A 23,480-nucleotide genomic window follows, 5' to 3' on the forward strand; every position below is an offset into this window, starting at 1 on the left:
CCTACAATAAGAGCGTAACCCTTGCATTCCTCAGGAGCTACAACTCGCAAGTTTAATATTTCACCCAACTGTATCTAATATTAACTTCTCGCATCTATTGCCAACAGCCGACCCCCAACCGCCCGCTAGCGGAGCATTCACAGACTGATAATTCCAAATACACCAATGAATGGATTTCTTAGACTTTTTACTTGTACAATAAATTTGTGCAATGTTCAAAATTTCGATATTTTCATATACGAGTATTTTTTGTTTTTCATTACCTTTTAACCAGGTGTTCAAATAAAAAATTCGTCAGCGTTTCTTTAATTAAAAAAGCATGCCATTAAAATGGGATGAGTGTGTGGATGTTTTGCACTACCTTTTACCAAAAATAAAAGTCAATTCAAATGAGTCAAGCATTTTTATCTTTTTTGGTTTTTTTCGATAAAAACATACGCTAATTGTTTTTGGACGTGAAGAGACTATAAATATAACGCCAACGGTTGGAAAAATTCTGAAATATATAATATAAAAAACAAATTTGTGAATAGTAAGAGCAAAATTTTTTCAAACTTGAATTATTTGAATTAATAAAAAGGATAAACGATGAAAGCAGTGAAGGGAACACTGGACGAGGGTGTAATAGAGATGAGAGAGAGAGAAAACTAAGGAATCAACTTGTGGGAATTAATCGATATTTGCGGGTGCACGCACAGCTATCAACCAAAAGTTTAACAAATACGAAATATAAAATAAAATATAAAACAAATAGCGGAAAATGCGTAACCAAAAAATTTTAGTTTGGGGAAAAAGAAATCCATTATTTTCGCGGTAGTTGGCTGTAGTGATCGACTTCGCGTAAAGTAGCGATCAAGCAGTTTAAAGTTTATGCTCCTTGTCATTTCACGCTAAAAAAATTCGTTTGCTGTTTTTTTGTTTATTTTATTCAGGCGTTAGGGGTAGTCAGAATTTTCAAAAAATTTAATTTTTTTTTTGAATTTTCTTAAAGTATCGGGTGTACAACTAATTAATTTCGTATTTGTTACTAACCTCATTTCTATTTATGTAGTCAATATTTTGACAGTCACAGCTATTCTATGTTAAAGCACGCCAAAAAATCAAGTAAATTTGATATGTCAATATTAGTAAACACACAACTTTTTTTTATTACAGTCAAAATGTCAAATTACGTTCCAACAAAACAGCATTTGCGGGGAGGTTTGCTTTTGTTCTTCAATTTAAAGAAAAGTGCAACAGAAGCACATCGTTTACTCTCTCGTCTACGCTCAGCCAGCAGTGGTTTGCACGACTTAAAAGTGGTGATTTTGATACAGAAGACAAAGAGCGATCAGGTCCATCAAAAGAGTTTGAAGACGAAGAATTGAAGGCATTACTCCATCAAGATCCAGGTCAAGCTCAAGAAGAACTTGGAAAAACATTGGAAGTCACTCATCCAGCCATTTATAAACGTTTAAAAGCAGCCGGATACATTCACAAACAAGGAAATTGGGTGCCACACGAATTGAAGCCGAGAGACGATTGTGCATGTCTGAAATGCTGCTTCATCGCCACAAAAAGAAATCGTTTTTGCATCGTATTGTCACTGGCGATGAAAAGTGGATTCATTACGATTCATACGTGAAGCCAGGCCAACCAGCCAATTCGTCACCAAAGCCGAGTACTCATGGTTTGAAGGTAATGCTATGTATTTGGTGGGATCAGAAGGGTGTGCTATACTATGAGCTGTTAAAACCGGACCAGACGATCACGGGAGAGCTATACAGGCAACAATTGATACGTTTGAAGCAAGCAATAGCCGAAAAAGGCCAGACACGAGAAATTGATTTTCCCACATGACAATGCTGGGCCACATGTTGCAGTACCGGTCAAAAACTATTTGGAAAATGCCGGATGGGAAATTCTACCTCACCCGCCTTATAGCCCAGACATAGCTCCTTCTGATTACCACTTATTTTTGTCGATGCAGAATCACCTTTCTGGAATGCGGTTCACCAATGATGAAGGTATTAAAAAATGGCTTGATGGCTTTCTCGTCGTAAAAGTTGAGAAGTTTTCTTGGGATGGAATCCATAAATTGCCTGAAAGGTGGGAAAGGCTTGCCGCTTCCGATGAACAATATTTTAAATAAAATATTTTTTTTTACTTTTATACCTAAATAAATGGTTTTTTTTAACACAAAAAAAACGAAATTAATTAGTTGTACAGCCGATGTAATATCTTTAAAATATTGTGTGAAAATTTGAAGTGAATCCGAAAAATACTTTTCGAGTTATTCAACAATTAACAAAGGGCGACCGGGCGCTCCGGAGCGTTTGAGAGCAAGAAGATAAACTTTAAGAAGGCAGATACCAGTTAATATAATCCTTTAAGAATATGTCAAACAAATTTAAGAACGGAAATTTAAGTATTTCTTATATTATGGGTCGTCAACCGTGACGACTCTATTCTTTGCGTTCGAGCGCTGGGAGAGATTGAATTTTTCGAATTCGCGTACCCGATAACACGAAAAGTTATTGACCGATCTCCCTGAAATTTTGCACACATCTTTTTTATGGTATTACTTTCTATGTGAATTTACAATAAGAAAATTTTTCGAAAAAATAATTATTTCGAAGCAAAAATAGTAGGAAAATTCGCCCCAAAATTCATTTTATTTTTCAGCAGGGTGAGAATGGTAACACAAATGACATGTTAAATGTGTTCATAATTTACTTAGAGGTTTGACATTTACGAAATGAGACGCTATACGCTTGAACAAAATTGGGAAATATTGAAAACCTATTTCCAAAGAGGTGAGTTTTCTTCTTCTTTTCTGATTTTCACATCGGTGGCTACGTCAATAAGCAAAATTGTCGGATTTGGGGCTCAGAAAGTCCACACGTTACAGTAGAGAAGCGGTTTTTGGTCTGGCGGCATCATCGGGCCACTTTTTTTCGAAAATGAGCGAGGAGCCGCGGTTACAGTAAATGGCGAGCGTTACCGTGACATGCTCAACGAGTTGTTTCCAAAAATTGAAGAGGATGACATGGACGACATTTGGTTTCAACAGGACGGTGCAACTTGCCACACTGCCAAAGTTACACTCGAACTTTTGGCTACCGTTTTTGAAAACCGAATAATCAGCCGAAATTCCGATATCAAATGGCCGCCTCGGAGCTGTGATTTAAGCCCGTTGGACTATTTTTTGTGGGGAGCCGTTAAGGACAAATGCTATGCGAACCATCCAGAGACGATTGATGCTTTAAAACACGAAATCGAAGTTGCCATTCATAAATTGGAACCCAAACAATCGAAAATGTGCTTAAAAATTGGGTTGATCGAATGGCCTACTGTAAAGCCAGTCGTGGCAGTCATTTGAACGATATTATTTTTCATTCATAAATGACAATGTTCAATCTTCAAAATAAAAAAAAAGGTTTGAAAAAATATTGATTAGTTTTTTTTTTTTATAGCCGATTCAAAAAGCAAATTTTACATGGCCCACCCTATATAAATAAACTGTATGCCAATTTTGGAAGAAATATATTAACTTCTTCATTTTAAATAATTTTAATGAAAATCAGGGAAAATAAAAAAAACAGGTATCTGTCCCCTTCAATGCGTTTTTTCTTTTTTGAACTGGTGATCACTGTAACTTAAAAACCACTTGGTAGATTTCAATAAAATTTATACTGCTTTTGAAAAACATAAAAAACTTGTGCCGAATCGAAGGATTTTTTTTTTCAAAAATTTCAATTAACAATTAATTCTTAGGTTTTTTCTCGAAAATCTGAAAAATATTTCCTGAAGCCGCCATATTAATTTTGAAAACAAAGCTTCGATCAGGCACAAGATTATCTACTAATAAAACGAATTTCTTTTGCCCCATTTTTTTTTTTTTTTTGGATGAATCTCCAAGGACTTGTGATGATCACCGCAAGGGACTTCTGGAGAAACGGGCTCCACGCAAATGGCGATAACTTTTACAATTATTAAATTTTTTTTTTTTTTTGAAATTTTGCTAAAGTCAAGTCGAAACATAAAGTATTAATGCATAGTTTTTATTTTTGAAAAAAAAAAAAAATTGACTAGCGAGAAAAAAAATTATTGAAATCATAATTTTTTCATGTCTCTGACTACCCCTTTAACCCCTTCAGTTGTGAGTTACAGGGTGTTAGCAAAGTCAGCAAAGAGAAAATTTTGCATATTTTCCAATTTTTTTTTTTTTTGATAAATGCGAAAATGCAAGCCAGGCCACTGAAATTGTGAATGGTGTTTCTGGTGCCGATGCTGTAAGAACTTCTTCTTTATTCTTTCTTAGCATGACAGTCCTGGGTAGACCACTGCTTCCGCGATACTATTATGGTAGTAGCCCGGTGTGACGGGTTCAAAAATCGAATTTTTTGTGTTTCGGAAGAAAAACATCTTAAAAAATTCAGAAAAAAATTTTAATTATTTTTAAAGTTATAGCTAAAATAAGAGAGCGCGCCGTAGTGTGTATGAAAGCGTGTGACACGCCAGCAGCAGCTGCTCTGACTGTCCCCTCTTTTATTATCGAAACTTTAAACGCGTTTTTCTCAAAACCATGTTATCGAAATTTCTGGTAATCACTGACTCAAAACTATTAAACCGATTTGGCTAAAAATTTAACCCGTTATTCTAGACACACATATCTAGATCCCGGACCTTCAAAGCATTTAATTTTTTATTAATAAACTATTTAATTTAAACAATTTATGACGAAAAAAAATTAGATGTTGAGAACTTTTTTCACAAGTCCGCCATTTTGTTTTTGTTTCTTTTTTTAATTTTATGTATATTTTAGGTTCGGGACCTAAAATAAAGTCTACAGAATAATAATCTCTTTCAATTTTTTATTTCAGTTGACTTTGGAAGGCTGTGTGTTTCCCCGAACCAACTCATCTTTTTTTTAAGGTCTCCATTTTGACGTTAAAAATTTTAAACAAATTAATATAAAATTAACTTTAAAAAATTTGTTTTAAATGCTTCAAAACACCAATAAAAACATGTAAAAACTTTAAAACGATCGCATTTTATTTACTTTTTAAAAAAAATTCATGAAAAAACGTCGAAATTTCGGTGGTTACACCTTATATAAAAATTTATCTAAAAACTATTGTAATTACGTGCAATTTTGGTTTCGTCGATGCCGTTTGGGCATTTTTTTGATGTTTAAGAAATTGTCGAAAAAAAAAATCACAGAAATAAACGAACTTAACCGGCATTTCAGTAGTCGTAGTAGCAGCGCTCAGAAGCTAAAGAGCGACCATAATACAATTTTTGGATGGATTTCTTTTGCCCCAAACTAATATTTTTTGTGTAGCTTGAGCGAAAATTGTGTTGAAAATAAGCTCATTAATTACTACAAATAACAACAAAGCAGCTAAAGGACACAGCACACAAATAAAACTTACATAAAAATCAAAAGAAAAGCACTACAAATGGTTTTAACAAATTTTTATTTATATTTTTTTTTTAATTATTTTTTATTTTTCAACTCAATACATTTCTTGATAGATGCCTGTAGGTATGCATGCTTGTGTTTATTTCTTAATAAATAGTAAAAGCGTAGATAACAACAAATATAGGTAAAATTTCACTTAAATAAACCTAAAAAAAATAGTATATCCATAAATAGTTGCAGTTAAAATAGTTATATTAAAAAGTAAACAATTTTGGCTTGGTGAATTTTAATAATTTTCGTTTTTCGTAAATTGTAAATTTACATTTTTTATTTTATTTTTGATGCTTATAGCTTAGCTTTTTGCAGTGGCTGCTTATTAATATAGGGTAGTTCAAGACTTACTACTTTTTGCTACCTGCTACTTGAAACAGGATTGACACAGTACAAAAGTACTCTTTTCAAACTACATATTTTAGTCCGGCAGCCAGTGGTCGATTTTGGACTGCGTTTTCATACCGTTAAATTCTTGACTATACTTGTGATTTAGCTTTCATGAATAACGAAAGTGAACGTCACCTGGCGCACCCGCGGTGGGTGTGATTGTGGGAGGGTACGAAACGTGGCGAAAAAACATTTCTACCAACTCATTGAAATGACATTTCACGTTAGGCAAATATAATTACATCGAAGTATGAATGAGTTGAATATGTTTTGTCCGACACTGTATACGCCGCTCACTCATCTTGAATATCACCACAAAATAGAATCGTCAACAACCTGATTATTTAGTATTCAACACATTTTTCTATTATATTTTGCAAATGAAAATGATTCGTCACGTCCGCTGATAGCGTAAATATGCACCTCAATGTCTGGCTTTTAAAGGGGTATTCTGGTCTAGAAACTTGAAAAAATCGATTTTTTTTTGCATATTTTTTTAAAGTTTATACCTTCAAAAATATGCCCTTTAACGGATTTTTCAAAATTCAAATTATTTTCGGAGATACAGCGAATTTTGTAACGTGGCATCTAAGCCGGCCGAGTGGAGCGAATCGCGCAATGAACGGCAGATGTTACCGGACGACTTGGGAACTCATTCTTTCCAGAAAATCTTTTATATCCCACACAACCGTTATTTATTCTATGTACATATACATATATGGCGCCGTAGACGAATGTGTTGGTGCGTGACTACCATTCGGAATACACAGAGAGAACGTAGGTTCGAATCTCGGTGAAACGCCAAAATTAAGAAAAACATTTTTCTAATATCGGTCGCCCCTCGACAGGCAATGGCAAACCTCCGCGTGTACTTCTGCCATGAAAAAGTTCCTCATAAAAATATCTGCCGTTCGGAGTCGGCTTGAAACTGTAGATCCCTCCAGTTGTGGAACAACATCAAGACGCATACCACAAATGGGAGGAGGAGCTCGGCCAAACACCCAAAGAGGGTGTAGCGCCAATTATATATGTATATTTTATACTGCTATAATATATACCGGGAAATATATCGCCATTTAATCCAGAGTGAGTAGTGAATATTATGAGTTATTCTATTGGAATTGTTGCTCAAACTTCAAGCGCGATTTTCTCAAAACTACCTTTTTTGAGATGGTCGTCATGATATCTCAAATTCTACTTGACCGATCGCTTTGAAGTTTGATCAGAATTTTTTATTATACATCTGTCCATCGCGCCTGCCTCGGATTTTGAAAAATTTAAGTTTGAAGAATTTTGAAAAAATTTGGAAAGGTAAAAAAAGAGGGTAAAAAAATTTCTTTTTTTTTCCAAGTTAACGCCATTTTGTGAGTTTTTTCTTTGATTTGGCGTAATCCGATAGCGACATCCGAACTAATGAAGAATTTTTTTAATTTGTTTGTTTTAGATTACTACAAGGGTTGGAATCATGTCAACCATGGAGCACCGTTTTTTATGTAGCCCCCACTTTTTTTATACTTTTCCAATATTAATAAAAAATCGTAAAAAATTTAATAGTAAAAGTGTTTTTCATTTTTTTTATCTTATGTAGTTTTAAAAATACGTAAAATTAAGGCGTCTAGACCAGAATACCCCCTTAAATGTTCAATTACTCGATCGTTTGGCATACTACTATGTATGTACATATGTACATATATACACCTACATATATAATAACCTTGCATGCATATTTATGTGACATTGCATTAAAGGCACTTCCAAGCGCAGCGACCGAGAGAGAATACGGCCGCCACTGCTGTATATTGTTTCTAATCAACATTTTTAAAAGCTTCGAAGTTTCGTTGGTAGCTAATTTTTTGACTACATACGTTTTTTTGCTAAACAGCCTAAGTTTGCTATTTATTTTGCATTTTTTTCATTTTTTAATTTTACAAATTTTGGAATGTAAACCTAATTTAATAAATTTTCTTTATAACAGCCTATAAAATCGAAATTTTTCATGTTTATAAAAGCGATGGTTACAAAAACAAAAAACGTGCCTATTACTAACAAATATTAACAAGAATTTATTTTATAGGCGCCCGTTATTTGAATGTAGAGTCCTTACGTGCGCATCCATCCATGCAAATGCAAATGCAAATATTTATTTGTTCAAAATAAAAGCGATAGTCATAAATAAAACAAACACAATTTGCTTATCATTTCCTAATTGTGTGTCTACGTGCGTACAAATGTTTGTTGTTTTTTAGCGTAACCAAATATTTTATGCGATGTGTACGATTATTCGTGTATAACTAAATATAACAAAAAACGTAAATATGTATTATGTATATATGTATGTCTTCCGATGATTCTAGAAATTACACAAATTCGTTATTCATTAGTTTCTTCAAATTTGTTCCGAACACAATAAGAGAGTTTCGTTTAGTAATGCATTTCAGCTGGATTTTTGGGATTTCTTTCTGGGCGGCTGACAAACCACAGGTTATTTAAAACACAAAAAAAAAAAAAACAGGGAGCGCAATGATTGAGGGGGATGAGCGAGTGGTTTGTGGGCTCCACATATCACACATTCATTCATTACGCAGCAAGTACATCCAATTCATTCGGTTTCTTTTTCGGATGTTTTACCTGATTTGACCAATCGCCGGTGGGCACTGTGGCGCGATAAAATTTGGAGCTCGTCTTGTTGAATATCGGCAATAGTTCGTTGGCTTCATCTGAAAGCGCCTGTGGAGTGAAGAATAGATGGAAATTAGTTAGTTGGGTGAAATAAATTTTTTTTTTTTTTTTTTGTAGAAATTCGTAGATTTGTTATTGTAGATATTTGCATATAATTTCGTTCACTGCAAGATTTTAGCTTTAGAAATATAAGTGATCGCCTTGTAAGCGGTTTTTGCCTTATAATACATTCACATATACAGTGACTCACAGCTTATTTGATGCAGGTAATACTTTTTTAGAAGAAAAAAAAAATGACTCGATGTTTATTAAATTGAATAAAAAAAATGTATACGACTTGTAATGAGATAGTATGTATGTATTGTTTACCACTGCAGAAAGAACAATAATAACAAAAACAAAGTTTGCTGAAAAAGTATAGAAACAAATAGTTTTCTCATCAGAATATGCTCACAGCTTAAATGATGCAGTGCCTTTTATATTTTCTCTGAGAATGCAATAACGGTGTTTTTTTTATTTTTTTGTTTAGTTGAGCATAGCGTCTTAAGTCATTCTCAAAAAATTTTTGTAAAGAACAGTTAAAAAAATTTAAATTCTTTAAAATGGCCAAACGGACCTCACGTGAAAACAGGGAAGTCCTTATTCGTCATCATAAAGAGGGCAAAAGCCAACGAAAAATTGCAGAAATTGTTGCTATTAGTTCCTCAACTATCTAGCATATCATAGAAAGGTTGGAGTCTCCTGGGATTGGTCGCAGAAACAACACGAATCAATGGACCATATCTCGATTATATGTCCGTGAGCATTCATAGTTTATCCTTGGGAAGAATTATGAGATTTTTAAACCTCTTTTGGTTGTACCCCCCTATAGGTGTTACGCCAGGCGTAGCCTCATAGTTTGGTGCCAGCTAGCCTCTCTTAGCCTTAGCTCTTCACTCCTAAGTTTCTCCTTGATGGAAGGGCATAGGGCATACATAGTATGGAAGGGCTCGCGCCCTTTTAATGACGAGGCTGCGGCCGCTCTGGCTATGCGTCCTCTATTTCATTCCCAGTTAAATCCCTGTGTCCTGGGACCTAAATTAGTCGGATGCGATTGCGCGTACTAACAGATTCGGTTTCTCGATACACTCCAGTACCAGTGAGCACTTATTATCTAAAGGTTAAAAAGGTTATGGGGTACAATAAAAATTGTGTGGATTTTTGGGTGTCCAGATTTCAGTGTCCACTACTGGAAATGTGTAATTAAGCAAATAAAATTTAAACAAATCAATTATCGGCCAGTAAAGTAAACGCGCTTGAAATCAATACAATTAGCTGAATATTATTCGCCAACAGAAATCGTCCACCACTCACAAACCATTCCGATAATTAAAAAAAAGTGACTTAAAAACATGTTTTATACGTGAAAGATAAGATAAATGAATGCACATGTAAAGGGTCTTTCAAAAGTGACGCCTAGATGTCAGTGGGGAATAATTCCTAGACGGTACCTTTTTTAAAGACATCTTTGACATTTGCCAAGTAGACAGATGTCGTTTCCACGACTTTCGGTTCTACGTTACCGAAACGACCCGGATTTATATCCGGCCAAGGACTGTCACTCCAGCAGCATTCCCCGTATGTAAGTATGGGGAATGTTTATGCTGCTACAACAACAACAACAGATGCACAATTTTAGCCATGGATGCAACGCGTTAAAATAATTGAAACTTATCATACAAATCATACAAATCTTTCGCAAAATTCGTGATTTTTTTTGGCGGAAATAATCGTACGAATGAGTTGAAAATTCACAGTTTGGTGAAAAATTTCAAGAAACTGGCACTGGCAGGGATAGAAAAAGAACTGGCAGACAAGAAACTGGATGTTCTTTTGAGAAATTGCTGCTGTTACGCAAAGTGTTGCTGAACAACCGTCAGAATCGATATCACGACGTTCTCAACAATTGGGCATTCATGAATCGACGGCGACTGTTTGGCGAATTTTACCTGTAGACGTGCTCATGGTGGGCATTTAGATTTATTGGGGGTTCGCACTTCGACCTTTTGGTCTTTGTGCCCTGGTGAACATTTAAGTGATGTCATTTTTACATATAATTGATAATAACCGTATTTTGAATAAAAATAGTGAAACCTGAAAGAATTTAAATTTTCAATAACATTTAGTCGCGTCTTTTGAAAGACCCTTTAAAATAAATATGCAGTCGTAATTTAAGAGCAATTAGCTGGAAGTTTTATTGAACTTATTTAACTTGAATTGCTTTATTGCGAGACAAGTTTCCACACCTTATCCAGTTCGCTGCACTTATAATGCGAGCTTATAAAGAGAGCGTCGTGGGTAAAGAAAAATGCCTAGTAAACTGGTGCACTTTGGCCACAATTGCATTTCGGATACTGTAGCAGGTTAAACTCCTACTTATCCAGGATGCTTCTGGAGGGCAAGGTAACCGATTCCAGGTGCATATTATGCGAAGCACCGAACGATGACGCCGAATACACATGCTTTAGTTGCGACAGATGGCTCGCGGAAAGAGATGCTCTGAGGAAGCAGATTGGCGACATCGCGCCGAGCAACATAATCAGCAAAATGCTCGAACACGAGGACAGCTGGAACGCGGTAAAGAAATACATCGAGAACGTACTACGAAAAAAAAAATATTGACCTCGACACAGTGCAGCAAAGCGAAGCCGCACAGATAGAAGAGACACAAGAAGACGAGCCTATAGTATGAAAGCTGGCTACAAATATAATGGACCCAGACGTGGGTGAATAGAATTGGTTCTTTATGGATGCCGTTCTGGGCGGTCCCGAAGTAATATAGCAAGCAGTTCCGGGAAGGGTGTCTCCCCAGAAGGAGAGGAGGGATCGTTTTAGTGGCCACATCACACGACGCAGTAGACGACGGTCGCTGTATGTGCGAAGACACATTGAACCCTACCTCACCCACCAAAAAGAAAACACCTTTTCACATGCTCGATCAAACCTACGCAGCTAACATTCCTCTTCCTCTGAATCCAATCTGTCGAAACAGGAAGTTTTAGATGCGCTAGACGCAGACGGTGGGTGACTACATCGCACTGGAAGGGTTGATTAAGCTGTTACAGCAACAATTTCTAGTTTGCTTGCTCTAATCTTTTAAATACATTGATAAATGTAGCTCTGACTAAAATGAATTTGATAATCGCAGTAGATGCTTTCCATTTCAATTCAAAAGGGCTATTCGGGACATGTTCTTCGATTTCGATGTAACTCAAATATGTTGCTCTTTGGTCAAAATAATGAGACACGTATTTTTTTGTTCGCCCGAAAAATTTTTTTTCAAGCTTTATCGGCAATTTTGTTTTTCGGCTCAAAATCGATTTTTTTTTAAATAATATAAGAATTTTTTTAAATGCTCATAACTTAGTCAAAAATGAACCGATTTTAATAATTTTGGGTTCAAAATGATCGTCATTACTTACACGAGCGATTTCATGTAGAAACAGTTGCAAAAAAGTAGTTGAAAATGTTTTATTTTGCAAAAAACAAAAAGTGCGAAACAGGTTTTTTACTCAAAAACAACGCATTTTAGCTACTGGGCATTCAGCTTAATTGAAGTTTGAGGTGTCCTCTTGATTTGGAAAAAGTTATAAAAAAAAAATACACTTTTTGAAATATTGAATTTCGAAAAAATTTAGATTTTTTTTTCTTTCTTGCTAAATAAAAAATTGTCAACTACTTTTTTTGCAATTGTTTCTACATGAAGTCGCTCGTGTAAGTAATTACGATCATTTTGAACCCAGAATTATTAAAATCGGTTCATTTTTGACTCAGTTATGGGCATTTAAAAAAAATGTTTTCTTATATAATTAAAAAAAATCGAGTTTGAGCCGAAAAACAAAATTGCCGATAACTCTTGAAAAAATTTTTTTTCGTGCGAACAAAAAAATACGTGTCTCATTATTTTGACCAAAGAGCAACATATTTCAGTTACATCGAAATCGAAGAACATGACCCGAATAGAATAGCCCCGTTGAATTGAAATGGAAAGCATCAGTACACTTTCGCAAATCCCCAAATCGGTTTTTACAACAACTTATGGCTATTTGAAATATGTACCTTCATGTAAATGATTGCATCGGTGCCATAGCCCTCACACGACAACAACACTATGTCACCGTGGAAGTAACGCGCATACAAACGTGAAATAGGCAATCCATAGCCATAGCCGGCCAACGGCACTGTGTGTAGATCAGATTTAGATGGCTGTGGCGCTGTACTGTACATATACTTGAACAGCTGATCGGTTTGAGAGCGTGGAATGCCGCCACCTTGGTCGGAGATCTAAGGTAGTAAGAATTTCAAAAATATTTCATATATTTACTAAAAAGTTATCAATCATCCGCTTCTACTACATACCTTCACACATATATCCTCCTTGCCTTCCGCTATCAGCACCTTGATAGATGGCAGCCTTTCACATTTGTCCTGATCATTATTCTCGACAACGGCACGCATCGAGTTCTTGAACAACTCAAAAAGCATATGATATAAATGCGAGGGCACATAAACGGTGCGTATGGGTTTATTTTCTTTATCATGCGGATTATGTTCGGTAATTTCCAGCTCCGGACTGATCAGGTAGTACTGATCGCAGAGAAAACGTGCATTTTCGTAAGCGTCTTTTACCACCGACGAGATCTGGCAAGCCGGATCTAAGCAACCGATATGACGGCCCTGTTCATTGGGGAACTGACCAAATAGTATAGCTGCGTGGAAATAATAAATGATTATTAAAATTTACAAAAATCACCAGTTAACGCATAAGCCAGTTCACTCACTATGCTGATTGATTAGCATGCGTATGCTGATGCGTGACATGTACAGGCGATCCAGAAAGTATTGTATCGATGATTCCATGCCGCAATCGACGCTACCACCCTGATGCTCCTTCATTTCGATGACGCCCTGCGCCATGGTTTGCACCACGTCACTGTGACGATTGCGAATGTGCACCAAAGTGTTGCAGAACCTAAAATAGAACAATGAACAATGAATACAATCGAATTGAATAATTAAATGCCTAAGTAAATGTATTATTATTGCACGCGCATACCTAATTCGTATTTTGCATATGCAGTTAAATGCATACATGCAAGTATAGGTGAGTATCTACGTAGTAAGTGCAGTTATAAATTATTGAAAGCCACGCCTATGCTTACATAATTAAGTTGGTTCATCTTTTTACAATACAGTTCGTTAAGGGTTAGGGGTAGTCAGAATTAAAAAAGAAATTGGATTTTTTTGCATTAAGTTAAGTTAAAGTTAAAGTAAAATATCATAAAAATATTGTGTGAAAATTTGAAGTGAATCCGACAAATACTTTTCGAGTTATTCAACAATTAATAAAGGGCGCTCGGGCACTCCGGAGCAAATCGATATTTTAGAAGCTGCTATGGCGGCCGAAGAACTATTATATGGCCTAGGAATAGATGACACAGTGTAAGTAATTAAATAATTCATGTAACTCCATAAATCGATAGCAAAACTTTAAATGCGTTTTTATTAAAACTATGTTTTTCGAATTGGTGATCACTGCAACTTAAAAGCCGCTTGGTAGATTACAATAAAATTTATACTGCTTGGAAAAACATAAAAAACTTGTACCGTATCGAAGGATTTTTTTTTTTCAAAAATTTCGATGTTTTTAAACAATTAATTGTCGGTTTTTTTCTCGAAAATCTGAAAAATATTTCCTGGGGCCGCCATGTTGTTAATTTTGAAAATCTTCGATCAGGCACAAGATTATTTACTAATAAAACTAATTTCTCTTGTCCAATTGATTTTTGCAAATATTAATTTTTTTTTTTTAAATTCTGCTAAAGCCAAGTCAAAATATGATGTATAAATGCTAATGCTAATGCAAAAACAAAATACAGGCGTCCCTCGTATAACACGGCTAATTCGTACCGTGTTATATCGAAACCAAATCTTAAGGGGTTAGGTGGGTTTGAAAATTTCAAAAAATCGATTTTTTTTTTTTTTTTGTCTTATTAAATAGTATAATATGTTTAAAATATTCTCCTAAAATTTCAAATTCATCCGAGTAAAATTCTACGAGATAGACCCTTCAGTTCCGCCCATCAGGCCATGTCAGTGCAGCGTTTCGTTTTTAAACGCGTTTATCTCAAAACTCGATTTTTTAAGTCGGTGGACACGAATTCTCGAAAAGTTATGAAGCGATTTTGTTCAAATTTTGCACACATCTTTGGAATAACATTATCAAGTTATTGAACGAAGGATTTTTTTTTTTTTTTTATTACAACTAATTTTTTCGAGCCAACACATGACGAAAATTTGACCAAAAAATGTGTTTTTTTGTTCAAAGTCTGTCAAAAATTCAAATTAAACTTTTTTTTTTTCCTTCGTCCAGTGTACTAACGAAATATTTTTGGTTGTTTGATTTTAGATGAACCAATAATGAGTTATGCTGTCCACGGCAAGAGCATTTTTTTGTGAGACGTGAAGGGAGATGAGGTACCAACGGCTGAGTTTTCGGAATTTTTAAATAAAAATTTCACAAAATACTGTTTAAATATGTATCTTTGATATGCTGAATTGTTTAAATAAAATATATGATTGTATATATAAAAAAAAAATAGTAAAAATACCCTTTTTTGAACCTCTGTAACCCACCTAACCCCTTAAGGTGTAAAATTTTATGATAGCTGAAATTCCGTTCCAAATACTACATAAATGAAAAAGTAAGTTACCTTGAAGTTTTTATTAAGAAAAATAAATTAAATTCAAATTTATGATGAAATACAAAAATTAAAAAATACAACAAAAATATATTCAAAGACTAATAATAATAATTACATAGTATAAAAGAAGTAGAAACAGCTTATTACGGTTACAAAATTAATTTTCATCATCACTCTCATCAGAAATTACAGCTAATCTACTTTTTATTCTCCAGGTTGGTTGAAACTCCTCTTCACTAGTTATTTCTCCATCATTACAAAGGTTATCTCACGTAGTAGAAACTACCTGCCTATTTCGATCTTGCAATTCTTTCAGAATTTCTCTATAAGGAGCTAAGGAACTATTCAATTCTCTTTTAAATTTTCCGCTACGTACAACTGAAGAATCTTTTTCAACGAAAAAATTTTCCAATTTTTTAGCTAAAGCTATTCCTTCATCCAGATCAATTAAATTTAAATGAGGAACCGTTGTAATATTACAAATGTTTTCCGCATCATCGAGGTGATCGAAGTTGGAGGTATTCAATTAGTTCTTCCTCATTCAAAGTTTGCTCTTCAAATAGTTCCCGAACATCATCAATGTTCATATCACAAAATCCGTCCCCTGTCCCCCGTAAATTAGAAGCAAACGATATTATTCTGCTAAATTCTGCTTCCTCAAATGGGGCACAGCTTCCGCTCTGGATCATTTGCGGTAACAAAGGTTTCCAACACGCATGAAGTGTAGACTATTTTAATTCCTTGCAAGCCACAGCTATAGTTGTGACACAATCTAAAATAGAAAACTCTTTCCAAGTTTGAGTAAGCGTTACATTTTTATCGTTTTCCAGTTTTTCGAAATTTTTTTGGAATGCTAGTCGTATGTAGTATGCCTTGGTTGTTGCAATGATTCCTTGATCTAATGGTTGGATCAATGACGTACAATTTGGAGGAAAAACACAATTTTTACGTTAGGATGATTCAACTCTCTACTATGGCTACCTGCTTTATCAATGAGCAATAAAACTTTAAAGCTCAATTTTTTTCTCTTCAAAAACTTTTCGACTTCTAGAATAAAACAATTTTTAAACCAGTCTTCAAACAAATTTTGCGTCATCCAGCCTTTTTTATTTGCTCGCCAGAGGACTGGTAGATGAGACTTATCAACGTTTTTCAATGCTCTGGGATTCAAGGAACGATTTATTATCATTGGTTCTGAAATTTTAATATGTTGTTCACAACATCAACGACTATCGCCCGTACTAGAATCATATTTATATATATATATATACATATTTGTTTTTTAAAGCTTAACATGATAGTAAAATTATTAGTAAACTCAAGCAAACGCAGCGCTAGGAGCAGAGGCTTTCGGCTGGCTGGTGATGTAAGTTAGATCAGATAAGACGGAGTAGGTTGGTGTCCTTCAGAAATTTGTAATTTTTTTATTATTTGTCTGTTATTGTTAATCTAAAACAAATCAAACTTCCAAACTTTGTATAAAATTCACAAAAATTCAGCAAATTTCAAAAAAGTATCATCAAAATTTTCAACTTTTTTATCGGAATTTTCAAAGAACTTCTGGGTATGCAGTTTTATAGCCCATTAAATTTTATTAAAATAAAATGTAGGTGAGAAGTCGCTCAAAAATCGTGTTGATTTTGAACAACGCTTTTAGCAAACGATGAATGTTGAAAATTTTCTTCCATACAAAGCATATTTTCAGAAGTATTTTATTTATCGGTCGAAATCGCGTAAGCGGTTATCGCGCCAATTAAGAAGATTTTATTTATTAGCATTGAGCAATGTTTGTCCGCATGCCGGCTCGTACAATGAGTTAGTCATTCAAGATGCTAAAATGTAGAATCTTTGCAGTTTACTGTGAGTTCAAGTGCTAAAATCAACACCCAGAAAGTGGGAACTACATCTAACTCGTTTGTAAACGAAGCGAAAAATGTGTGTATTAAAAAAATTCGCAATGCATGGAAATAAATACAAAATTATTATTATCTTAAAATTAGTACATTGCCGGACGGCCATTGTTGTCATTCATCTTGCATTACTTACTTCTCTAAGTTGCTATGTGTCGGTTCGGCCTTTTCAAATTCGAGTACCTCCTCGAAACTCTGCACATACCATGAGCTCACTTGGCTGACGGAACGTGTGTTGAGCAAATGATCGGGCAGTAGTGCGATTTCCTTCATGATATTCGCCAAACGTACGGGCAGTTCTTTGCGCAGGAATATGAATGACTTTTTCTCGCATGCATTTTGGCCTGGAAGAGAGTGAAATTAATGAATAAGGAAATTTTATAACAATAATTTTTTAATACAAATTTATACTAATAAATAATAAATATAATAATAACAAATTTAGTAAATTCAATAATTATAATATATTTAATAAAAATAAGAAATTTAGAAGGTAATGATGAAGATAATTTTAGATAATAATGGATAAACCAAACCACGTCCACCGTAGTAGAGCCCAATTTTACGCGACCTATAAACTGAAGGTATGTGTTTCGATTAGATTTAGTTTTTGTTTTGATTTATTTTATTTATTTAGTCACATTTTTTTTTTAATTTGTATTAAACATTTTTTAAATTTTTATGTAAAATTTTTTACAGGATTTACTGTTTTTATTTAATTTTTTTTTCATTTTCCCGGAAAAAAGTATATGTTGCGAACGTAATGCTTTAAATAAAATTATTTTAGTGTTATATTAATTATTATTATTATATTTAAAAACTAAAAAAACAAGTTAAACAAACTTTCAAACTTAAAAAAATTCGTATTTAAATTTTTTTTTTTATTTAAGTTTATTTCTTTTTATCCTTTCGAAATCCTTTTTTTTCATTTTTTTTACATGACTTAATTTTTGTTTTTAAAAATTTTTTTTTTTTATTTTTTATTTTATTTTACATTTTTTGTATGTAGTTGCTCTTTTTAAATTTATGTTTGATATTTTTTTATTTTATTTTATTTGTTTATTTATATTTAATCGTTTTTTCCAGTTTCTTTAAAAATTTTCTTTATTTCTACAAACCTTTTTTTTTAATCTTTTTATTATTTTTTTCGTTTTCTAAATCTTTTTTTTAACTTCATTTAATATTTTTGTGTTTTTTAGTTTCCTCGAAATCTTTTTACTTTTTTCTAATTTTTGTTTTTTAATATTTTTAATTTTTTTTTATTTTTTATTTGATGTTTTCTTCAAATATTTTGAATTCTTGAATCTAAAATTTTTTTTCATTTCTTTTAAATTTTTTTGTAATTTCTTTTTAATTTTTAAATTTTTTTTATTATTTAATTTTTTTTAATTTTTTAATTTTTTGTTTAATTTTTTTAACTTTTATTTTCTTTTAATTTTTTTATTTGTTTTTAACTTTTATTTTTTTAAATCTTTTTTAATTTTTTTATTTATTTTTTACTTTTATTTCTTCTTTAATTTTTTTATATTTTTTTAACTTTTATTTTTTTTGTAATTTTTTTTACTTTTTTTATTTTTTTTTTAAATTTTTTTTTATTCTAATTTTAATATTTTTTTTTATTTTAATTTTTTTATCTTTTTTTTATTTTTTTTAGTTTTTATTTTGTTATTTTTGTTTTTAATTTTTTTATTTATTTCTTTAATTTTCTTATTTACTTTTTTATTTTTTTTTTTATTTTTTTTTATTGTTTTAATGTTTTTATTTTCTTTTTTAATTTTTTTTTATTTTAGTTTTTATTTTTTTTATTTATTTCAATTTTATTCCTAAATTTTTTTTTCTTAAACTTTTTTTTCTTAAATTTTTCTTTTTCTTAAATTTTTTTTTTCTTAAATTTTGTTTCTAATTTTTTTTTTTTAATTTTTTTATGCAAATTTTTTTAATTCTATTTAATATTCTGAATTTTTTTTTTGGATTTAATTTCCTTTTGTTTTTAATTAATATTTATTTATTTAATTTAATATACATCACGTTCGCTTTAAATAAAAAAAAATTTATTATTATTATTTAAACCTAAAAAGCCACTTAAAAACATTTTTTTATTCTTAGTCCTTTTTTATTTAAATCTTTTATTTTTGTAATTTCTTAATTCTTCTTTTATTGTTCTAAATCCTTTTTTTTTATTTTTCTAAATCTTTTCTTTTATTTTTCTAAATCTTTTTTTATTTTTCTAAATCTGTTTTTTAACCTCACTAAATTTTTATTTTATATTTTGTTGTATTCGTATTTAATATTTTTTATTTATATTTTATACTTTTTTATTTTCTATTTCTTTCAACTTTTTTTATAGGTACTCCGAATATGTATGTATGTTTATTTACACCGAAGAAAATGTCAACACCTCAGCGAAAAAAAAAGAATTGCCTAAAATCTACATTAATTTCGAACCACTGGAAACTTGCAATTTGTTGCCCTAATATTGAATGGGCTATAAAACTGGATATCCAGAATTTTTCTAAAAATTCTGAATAAAAAGTTGGAGATTTTAATGTAATTTTTTTCTCTCCAATTTGTTGAATTTTTGTGAATTGTGTACGAAATTTGGAGCTTTGAGTTATATGGGCTTTGTTATAGAATACACTGAATACAAGAAAAAAATAATATTTAAAACTTGGTAATTCGTCGCACTACTATTTTTGTTAACACAAATGCACATCAGCTCTCGAACTCTGCGATAACCACCGCAAAGCAAATGAAATATTCATAAATACTTCAGAGGAGGAAAATTGAGTTAACAGAATGGGCTACAGCAGGGTCAGAGTAGGCAGCCATTTGAATGACAATCGAAAGGTTTACTTTTCTTAATTAAACACGAAACTAGCGCTGGCACTCCCTTTATAATTTTAATTTGTTTACTTCATCAAAAGTTACACTGGACATAATTAAGCGCCAAGCCTAGCAGCCACATGTATTCCATGTGCAGGCAGGTATGCAGTTTCCAAGAAATTCACAACCAGTTTGGACTAACCAAAATTGCATTTTAATGAATTCACTCCATTTCGACAACCTTTCTTTCGTGTGCGTACTTTGAACCCCGATATGGGTATTTGCATTTCTTCAGGTTAATGAAGTCAATAACCGGTTAAGGCAAAAGTAAAACATAAAAACAATTTAAAATTCATCAAAACAAGAATACTCATCAAAATATACTCGTATGAGTAACAAAACAATACTAAGTAAATATGTACGTACGACTGTAAATAAAAAAACGCATGTTTGTAGGTAGCTTTTGTGGGCACTCAATCAAATTATCTACATCCATATATGTATGTATGTATAACAGTTACCAGATATACAAAAACAGTAAAGTACTACACTCTTTTTTTATTTATACATATATTTATTTATGACTCTCAGTTTTACGATAGCATCAAACACTTGAAATAAAGTGAGTCAAGTGAGGCGGGTGAATGGAGTCCAGACGTTACCAAGGCATTTTACAAACTCACATACACGCATGGCCTTATTGCGAGTTGCCAGATAAGAGTTATTGACAATACAACCACTGTAGCTGATATACAGCACCTTCGAGCAATTTTCGCTTTTAGTTGCTAGCATTTACGCTGCCGCACGCAATCAATTGAGTTTCACATAAAATTAGATAATGAAATCAACGGGCACAGTGGAGAGATATGAGACAAAATTGGCTAAACAAAAAACTCGGTAAGAGAAGGCGGTCCAAGTAAATGCATTTACATACATACATACTTATATATGTACATATGTATATGAATACAGTACCTCAACCAATTGTCGGAAATGTAGCAAATTTCGTGTCAGAGATGAAACCAAAATCTTCGTAACTTAGATGTGACTAAACATTTTAAAGAAAACAAGTTGAAAATATGTACATACATATGTAAATACTTTTGCATCATTCGACACCAATTTTTTTTCATTCCTAACATTATTGATAAAGCCATTTACATACATACATATAACACACTGCTGCGCTGATCAGCTGTACAGACAAAGTGTAGCCTCTGAGCCACTGCATTCACATGCTCGTAATACATATGAATGTGTCCATATAATATGTACGAATGATCGCGAAACATTGTTAGCGAGAGAAAGAGCGATTGCATATTTGATGAGAGAAAACTCAACCAACGACAAAAATATTATTCCAGAGAGCGCCACAAAATTATCAAGTGAGGTCAAGAAAGTACGAGAACGCGTACAAAAGCAGCAGCAAAACCCCTGTAGGAAAGCTAACAATAGATAGATTGTGAAATTTGTGACTAAATTACATAATTCTTTTTCTCGGACTAAAAAAATAATTTCTTCAACTATATTTTTGTATAAATTATGAAACCTAAATATGAAATTTGTTGTTGTTGTTGTAACAGTAATACAAGCCCGTCAATGCAGGGTATATCACCGGTCGTCTTCGTCTGGCTCATCTGAAGGTAGGCCCAGGAAACATGCCGTTTCGACAGGGAGGTGCTAGATGAGTAGGTGTTAAGGGCATGTGAAATTTGTTGTTCTTGTTTTTCGTAGGTGTTATAACGGGTCACTGCACTATTGGCACCCTAGCCAGTAGGATGCGTGTACCTCACAATGACTTCTGCAGGAGTTGTGGAGATGAAGAAGAAATTGAATCGATACAACACTTCCTCTGTCAATGTCTTGCCCTTCAAAGAAGCCGTGCCAAATATCTTGGCGATTTTTTCTTGGAAAACCTGAGAAATTTGAAAAAGGTCTCACTGGAGGGACTAGTTACCTTCTTCAAAATATCTAAGTGGTTTTAAAAACTTATTTAGGGGATGGAAATCAAATGGAGGTATCACAATAGGCCTTAGTGACTCGGTGGCCACAAGCAAACTGGCTAAACTAACCTACATTTTTTGTTTATTATTTGATTTATGTCACAATTCTGTTTATGCTTCTATCTGATGCACCGGGTGGTCTAAATACAAAGCATCGTATGTTAGTTTAAGTCTGACTGTTTCTTGCAACTCAAAATGTCTTCACCCGATATGATATTTTGGTCAGACAAACTGCACCGCTTTATGTTTGAACCACTTTGGAAATTTTTCTAGCTTAATTCCAGTCTTTCGCTGCATAAAAAGCGTTTTATTGAAAAGAATTTCTGTCCGAAATGAAGCAGGTGGGCAACACCCATTCATCCCCACCCACGAACTGGGGAGAAGTTGGCCTCTGTGGGCGAAAGTAGACAATTCAATCCAAGAATATTGACTCGACATAAATTTGAACAAATCAACATTTCACGTACCAACGAAACGACAATTTTACATAAAAAACTGGCCAACTAACTCAGCAATGGGCGAAAATGGCAGTTTCTGGCAATGCAAATTTTCATCTCGGCGATTATACTAGCAAAAAAATTGAGATCTGAGAATCAGAAAAACTGGATATGGGGCAGCGCAGTCGGTTACGTAATAAGTCGAAAATTCCACGACACTCGATTCTGCGCAACCTGAACGACCTGGATTTATAGCCGGCCAAGGACGATCACTGCTAGGGAATCAGGCACCACGAAACCAATTGATGCAACCACATAAAAGAAGCAATGTTCCGTAAAAAAAATGGGACAGTTCCTAAAAAACCAATGCATTCACTTCAAAAGAAATGGAGTTTTGTTTATTACATTTTATTTTAAAGTAAGATTGACGAAATGGTAAGAACTAATGTTATAATTATTTTATATACACTTGCGTTACATAATTGAGTCACGCCTTTCATGATAATTTTTTTTTTTTAATTTTTTATAAAAATATAGTTCATTATATAACAAAAGCTGAAATCAAAGTTCAAAACTTTGTACAAAATTCGAAAAGCTTAACAAATTTAAAAAAATGTTCATAAAAAATTTCAATTTTTTAAACAGAATCTTCGAAAACTGCTGGGTATGCAATTTTATAGACCATTCAATTTTGGTGTAATAAAGTGCAAGTTTGAAGTCGCTCAAACCTCGCGTAAATTTTTTTTTAAATTTTGTATCAAATATGTATCAAAATAAATACAAGCAATTTTTTCCATTACACAACAGCTCTGGCTGGCTGTAGATATCTGCCTGTTGCAGGTCTCATATTGATATCAAAACGGCGCTTTGGTGCTACTTGAAGAGTGCCATTTCCCTTGCCTACCTAAAGAGGGACTTTTGCAAGTTTCATGTTTTTGGTTTATTCTCTATCATTTTTTATTTCTAAATAATGGATGGATTTAATTCGTTTGTAAAAGAAAATATATAAATTTGCCAAAAATAAAGGAAAAAGTAGC

General features: G+C 33.0%; 1 protein-coding gene across 2 annotated transcripts in view; it reads right to left on the reverse strand.

Moving 5' to 3' along the window:
- LOC128868008 (pyruvate dehydrogenase (acetyl-transferring) kinase, mitochondrial) overlaps positions 1-23,480 on the reverse strand; it is a 72,283-nt gene that overhangs the window by 6,730 nt on the left and 42,073 nt on the right. Inside the window, exons 2-6 of one of the 2 annotated variants that reach the window (XM_054109703.1) lie at positions 17,317-17,524; positions 13,348-13,538; positions 12,926-13,275; positions 12,626-12,850; positions 8,477-8,575 (exon numbers count right to left, since the gene is read on the reverse strand). In XM_054109703.1, coding sequence (XP_053965678.1) covers positions 8,477-8,575; positions 12,626-12,850; positions 12,926-13,275; positions 13,348-13,538; positions 17,317-17,524 — 1,073 coding nt within the window. Of the gene's footprint in view, positions 1-5,445; positions 8,576-12,625; positions 12,851-12,925; positions 13,276-13,347; positions 13,539-17,316; positions 17,525-23,480 lie in introns of those variants that run through there. The other variant, XM_054109702.1, reaches the window with a different exon arrangement.

Source organism: Anastrepha ludens, chromosome 6 (genome assembly GCF_028408465.1).
Source record: "Anastrepha ludens isolate Willacy chromosome 6, idAnaLude1.1, whole genome shotgun sequence".
Taxonomy (NCBI): Eukaryota; Metazoa; Arthropoda; class Insecta; order Diptera; family Tephritidae; genus Anastrepha; species Anastrepha ludens.